The sequence below is a fragment of the Ranitomeya imitator genome, chromosome 2 (assembly GCF_032444005.1).
Source record: "Ranitomeya imitator isolate aRanImi1 chromosome 2, aRanImi1.pri, whole genome shotgun sequence".
In the NCBI taxonomy this organism is placed as follows: domain Eukaryota; kingdom Metazoa; phylum Chordata; class Amphibia; order Anura; family Dendrobatidae; genus Ranitomeya; species Ranitomeya imitator.
The window spans coordinates 51,817,647-51,824,508 of NC_091283.1; the positions used below are offsets into that span (position 1 = coordinate 51,817,647).

General features: G+C 41.1%; 1 protein-coding gene across 1 annotated transcript in view; it reads left to right on the forward strand.

The window, feature by feature from the left end:
- LOC138661798 (cytochrome P450 2C19-like) overlaps positions 1-6,005 on the forward strand; it is a 48,688-nt gene extending 42,683 nt beyond the window's left edge. The window contains exons 7-9 of the mRNA XM_069746723.1: positions 727-914; positions 1,069-1,210; positions 4,723-6,005. Coding sequence (XP_069602824.1) covers positions 727-914; positions 1,069-1,210; positions 4,723-4,904 — 512 coding nt within the window. The 3' untranslated portion in view covers positions 4,905-6,005. The remainder of the gene's footprint in view (positions 1-726; positions 915-1,068; positions 1,211-4,722) is intronic.
- The last annotated feature ends 857 nt before the right edge of the window (positions 6,006-6,862 follow it).

A 6,862-nucleotide genomic window follows, 5' to 3' on the forward strand; every position in this document is an offset into this window, starting at 1 on the left:
AATAGCTGGGGGACAGGTGGATTAGTCAGGCAGCTGAGTTTAGAATAGATTGGAGGGATGCGAGAGTGTTCGAGGGGAGGCCACAGAGCAGGAGGTTGCAGTAGTCAAGGCGAGAGATGATGAGGGCAAGGACTAGGGTTTTTGCAGATTCTTGGTTGAGGAATGAACGGATTCGTGAAATATTTTTGAGTTGAAGTTGGCTGGAGGTGGAAAGGGCTTGGATATGAGGTTTGAAGGAGAGATCAGCGTCAAAGATTACCCCGAGGCAGCAAGCTTGTGGGACTGGGGAAAGTGGGCAGCCATTTACTGTCATTGATAGTTTCGTTGGGGGGTCATGGGGGAAAGATGATGAATTCTGTTTTGTCCATGTTAAGTTTCAGAAATCTAGCAGAGAAGAAGGATGAAATAGTGGACAGACATTGAGGGATTCTGGTTAGTAGGGAGGTGATATCTGGTCCAGAGATGTAGATCTGTGTGTCGTCAGCCTAGAGATGATACTGAAAGCCATGAGATTCTATGAGCTGTCCCGGCCAAAGGTGTAAATGGAGAAGAACAGGGGCCCTAGGGCTGAACCTTATGGGACTCCGACAGGTAGGGGGCGAGGTGAGGAGGAGGTGTGTGAGTGGGAGACGCTGAATGTCCGGTCTGTTAGGTATGATGAGATCCAGGATGGGGCCAAGTCTGTGATGCAAAGGGATATACCTCAGTTTTCTTCCATCATTACAGAACGAATCCATCAAGAGATTGACAAAGTGATTGGAAGAAACAGGGCTCCATGTACAGAGGATCGTCCTCATATGCCCTATATGGATGCAGTAATCCATGAAATTCAAAGACACATTGATCTCATACCATTGGGAATCCCACATAAAGTGATCCGAGACTTGAAGTTTAGAGATTTTCTTATCCCACAGGTAAAACGGTGCTGCTCTCTGTGATCAGTAATAGATGCTTGTCGATGTTTATAAGTAATAACTACGATACAGCTCAATAATCTAAGGATATTAAATAGAGATGAATAGATAGTTGAGAAATTCACTATTTATGTAACTGGATTGTTATTTCTAGGGTACAACTATCTACACAGTGCTTAGTTCTGTTCTACGAGATCCAAAACATTTTAAATACCCGAATCAGTTCAATCCGGGACATTTCTTGGATGATACCGGCAAATTCATTCGGAATGATGGATTCATGCCATTCTCATCAGGTAAGTACATTATATTAGAGGGTTAAGCAACAATGGTGAGGCTTGAATTGATCATCATGAACTTTAACCCCTTCAAGTCGCGGCCCTTTTTCATTTTTGAGTTTTCGTTTTTCACTTCCCTCCTTCCCTGAGCCATAACTTTTTTATTTTTCCGTCAATATGGTCATGTGAGGGCTTATTTTTTGTGTGACAAGTTGTACTTTTGAACGACACCATTGGTTTTACCATGTCATTTACTAGAAAACGGGAAAAAAATTCCAAGTGCGGTGAAATTGCAAAAAAAGCAAAAAAAGGGCAATCCCACACTTGTTTTTTGTTTGGCTTTTTTGCTAGGTTCACTAAATGCTAAAATTAACCTGCTGTTATGATTCTCTAGGTCATTATGAGTTCATAGACACCTAACATGACTAGGTTATTTTTTATCTAAGTGGTGAAAAAAAATTCCAAACTTTGCTAAAAAAAAAAAAAAAAAAAAAGTGCCATTTTCCGATACCCGTAGCGTCTCCATTTTTCGTGATCTGGGGTCGGATGAGGGCTTATTTTTTGCGTGCCGAGCTGATGTTTTTAATGATACCATTTTTGCGCAGATGCGTTCTTTTGATCGCTTGTTATTGCATTTTAATGCAATGTCGCGGCGACCAAAAAAACGTAATTCTGGCGTTTCGGATTTTTTTCTTGCTACGCCGTTTAGCGATCAGGTTAATGCTTTTTTTTAATTGATAGATCGGGCGATTCTGAACACGGCGATACCAAATATGTGTAGGTTTGATTTTTTTTTTATTGTTTTATTTAGGATGGGGCGAAAGGGGGGTGATTTAAACTTTTATATTTTTTATATTTTTTTCATATTTTTAAAAACATTTTTTTTTACTTGTGCCATGCTTCAATAGCCTCCATGGGAGGCTAGAAGCTGGAATAGCCTGATCAGCTCTGCTACATAGCAGCGATCATCAGATCGCTGCTATGTAGCAGAAATGCAGGTGTGCTGTGAGCGCCGACCACAGGGGGGCGCTCACAGCAGGCCTGCATCAGTAACCATAGAGGCCTCAAGGACCTCTATGGTTACCTTCCTGATGCATCGCCGACCCCCGATCATGTGACGGGGGTCGGCGATGACGTCATATCCGGCCGCCCGGCCGGATGCGGTAGTTAAATGCCGCTGTCTGTGTTTGACAGCGGCATTTAACAGGTTAATAGCGGAGGGTGAATAGCGATTTCACCCGCCACTATTGCGCGCACATGTCAGCTGTACAAAACAGCTGACATGTCGCGATTTTGATGTGGGCTCACCGCCGGAGCCCACATCAAAGGGGGATTCACGGCATGTGCCGTACTAGTACGGCGCATGTCGTGAAGGGGTTAAAGTTGTTGAGGGTATAACTATTAATTTAGGATGGATTTATACACAGTATCTCAATGAGAGTAGCTATGGTTAAAACAACAATATAGTCACTGGACAAGGTCATCAAATCGAGAAACATTTCACTGGTAGCAAAGACACGGCTCATTCATAGTTTGGCCTTATCTGTGGTATCATACGGATGCAAAACCTGGACAATAAAAAAACAACACAGAAGAATTGACACCTTTGAAATGTGGTGTTGCAAAAATGATGTTATCAATACCATTGATTGCAAGAAAAACAAACACATCAATTTTAGAACAAAACAAGCCAGAAATGTCACTGGAAGCAAGAATCATCAGGCTACTACTTGCCTACTTTGGACACATCATACAAAGAGAGTAATCACTGGAAAAGGACATCATGGTCAAAAGAATGTAAGGAACAAGGCGAAGAGGAAGAAGAGCAACCCATTGGCTTGATACTATCAAGAAAACAGGGATATGGTGCCCACATTGCTATATACTACGTGAGCTGTGTGATATACTACATCTCTGTGCTATATACTATGTGGGCTGTGCTATATACTATGTGGGCTGTGCTATATACTACGTGGCTGTGGTATATGTTAAGTGACTGGGCAATATACTACATCACTGTGCTCTATACCACATGGCCTGTGTTATATACTGCATGGGCAGTGTTATATACTACTCCTCTGTGCTATATACTACATGGCTGTGCTACATACTACGTGGCTGTGCTATATACTACGTGGCTGTGCAATATACTATGTGGCTGTGTTATATACTGCATGGCTATGCTATATACTACGTGGCTGTGCTATATACTATGTGGCTGTGCTATATACTACGTGGCTGTGCAATATACTATGTGGCTGTGTTATATACTGCGTGGCTGTGCTATATACTATGTGGCTGTGCTATATACTACGTGGCTGTGCAATATACTATGTGGCTGTGTTATATACTGCGTGGCTGTGCTATATACTACGTGGCTGTGCTATACACTACGTGGCTGTGCAATATATTATGTGGCTGAGCAATATACTACGTGTCTGTGCTATATACTACGTGTCTGTGCTATATACTATGTGGCTGGGCAATTTACTATGTGGCTGGGCAATACACTACGTGTCTGTGCTATTTACTATGAGGGCTGTACTATATACTGCATGGGCTGTGTTATATAATACGTGGCTGTGTTTTATGCTACGTGGGCTGTGTTATATACTACGTGGGCTGTGTTATACGCTACTTGGCTGAGCTATATTTCTCTGCTGTATCTGTGCATCATGAATCGTGGTATGTGTTAAAGAGGAGGGCCCACTGAGACTCTTTCGCCCGGTGCCCTCAAAAACTTGGAGCCGGCCCTGGCTTCACTGATTGGTCGTGCCCGGCTGCGAACAATCAGCGACAGGCGCAGTCCGCCCGTGAATTGGTGTGGAATTTGAACCACGCTTCGCCAATTGGTCGTGGCCGGACGGATCCTGTGTATAAATTGCATTACTCTGAAAACTTCAGAAATAAACTACATACATATTCTAGAATACCCGATGCGTTAGAATCGAGCCACCATCTAGTTTTTATATAATTTGCTAGCATTCTCCAATTCATCTTATGAAACTTGCATTTATATCATGAGATTACAAGTCTGGATGATAGTACTTAAAAATGACTTTTGCTGTATATTAGTATAACTATTATCAATGGGATAAAATAATCCCATGACCAAAATTCAATCCTATAATAAATCCTATAGTTTCATTTCAATGCAACTGACCTCATTTATATTTAGTGAAGTGTGAGAAACATTTTCACTTACAATTGATTAGATTTAACCAAAAATTGTATCAAAATTGCATAATTTCCCAAAAGAAGCTTTTGTTCCAATGCGCAAAACTTAAAATAATCCCCATCACAACCTCCAGCAGTAAAACAAGGTCTTCACCTCCTCCTTCTCCTTCAGGGAAACACTAATTAGTAAAAAAAAAAGCAGAACATTGCACCCTGTTCGGACTAACCCTAGTCTTGTCCCCGATATCCATTGATCTTTGGCGCTGTTGCATTAGCAAGAGATCTAAACCTTGTAATGTTTTTGAGTCAGAAAACGCATCGTTGATTTACTCAATTATTTCTTAACTCTCCAGGAAAACGGATCTGTCTTGGAGAAGGTCTCGCAAGAATGGAGCTTTTTCTGTTTCTCACAACGATTTTACAGAACTTCAGCCTCCGGTCACCTGTGGACATAGCAGAAATAGACTTAACACCATTAATGAGTGGATTTGGAAATTTTCCTCGTTATTACCAGTTAGCCTTCATCCCACGCTGATTCCTTGCACACTATTGTTACTACATTTATTTTCGCTTTTTGCATTCATAAGATTGAAATTGGGGCTTTGACAAGAATGATATTTTAGAAGTTGACTCTTAATCCTAGAGCCCGTTAATTAAACGACATTGTGTATTAGCAACACATGAAAAGCAAAATATTGACCCTAGAGTGGGATGTTGAACACTTTCTCAGTCATGCTGCTACTAAGATCTTCTCAAGGGTTTATAAAAAGGGCTTGTCCGGAAATGTTTTTTTATATTATGGAGTTTTAGACATAGAAAATAAAAATACCCCATTACCTATCCTTCCCAAGGTCTAACACTTCCTCTCCGATGCTGCTCCCAACTTTTATAAAAGCTAAAGTGCATGTGACCCAAAGAAGAAAAATGTCCTGCTCCAACGAATCCGTGAAGACAAAGTTTCTTTATTTACAAAGCTTGTGACATAGAGGATACAGACTTCAGCACAAGCCAAATAAGTGTGAATATCAATGCATTTTTGTCTTCACGGATTCGGTGGAGCTGGATTATACACGCTTGGACACAGTGGTTCCGTGCTCCCGAAGCTCAGCTAATGCTTTGACGGGTGAGCTGGTATTTAAAAAATTTTTCTTCTCAAAAAATATTTTTTTCTTCTCAAGTGCATGTGACTCCGAACAGCCAATTAGTGAGCTTGAACATCTACATGAGCAGAAATGCTGAGCCCCGTCATTGGCTGCAGTGGTCACATGCATACATGCATTGTAGTGGTGAGTTCACCACTGCAGCCTGTTAAAGAAGACCAAAGTAGCAGTGGAGAGGCAGCACATGAATTAAGGAGGTTGATTATGGGGGTGTTTGTTTTTTTCTATATCTTCTACTGAATAATTAACAACAATGATCCGGGATAACCCCTTTAAGCAACTTTCCAGGTCTTAGAACTAGCACAAGCAGCAATTTTACTTAGTATTTAACATTATATAAATATATGTAACATATTGTAGGTAAATGAAAATTTATAAAATATTAATATAACATATTTACTAATGAAAAAAAAGTTTTTGTTTATGCAAAATATAGTTTTCTTCTAAAAATAAATGCACCATTATTTCAATCTAAATGGGTAAGTGTCTGTGCCATGAAGTGCAGTAGAATTATCTGAAGTCCAAGAGTTATACGTCATGCAGAAGGCTTATTATGTATCAGTTCTGTTTAGAACTTGTATTGCAGTGTTTAGCCTGCTACTGGCTTCATCACAAGCTATATTTTGGGGATTTTTTTTGCTTTACTACTAAGTGAGAATATAGGGGTTTTGGATGTATATTATGACATACAGAGAATGCATAATGCCCATGAAATGGACTCAGTAAATTGGACATGGCCATTCGGAATCGTTGCCATGTGCATCAACTTATAAAAGTGATGGTGAGGTCAGGCTTGTGCGGCAGTTTGCTGCCAGTTGCCAATTCTGGGCAGTGTCTGGAGCAGAAGCAGCTGACCACAGGGAACAGAGATGCTGGTTTGGATTGTATGTTCCAGAAAGGATAAGATGGCCGCTGGTACAGGTTATAACTGTGCAGTTTTTTGATAGCTGACTGGACAGCCACTTGGACAAGTTCAGACTGTGCAGTTTCTGGATAGCAGACAGTACGGCCACCGGAACAGGTTCAGACTGTGCAGTTTTTAGATAGCAGACAGAACAGCTAATAGTACAGGTTAAAGAAAGCAGGGTCAGATTAGACAAAGCAGACAAGGGGACCTAATAGCAGGCAGGCAAGTATAAACTAATTTTGCACAAACATTGCTCAGGCACCTCTCAACAGGGGGAGGTGCCTTAAGTAGTAAGGGTCTCTGTTATGACCTGGTGGTTAGGACAATAATGGACCTGGTGGTTAAGAGCACACGGAATGACCTGATAGTTACTGATAATAAGGACGAGCTCTGGGACGTGGGAACTCTGCTGACCGCAATCCCTAA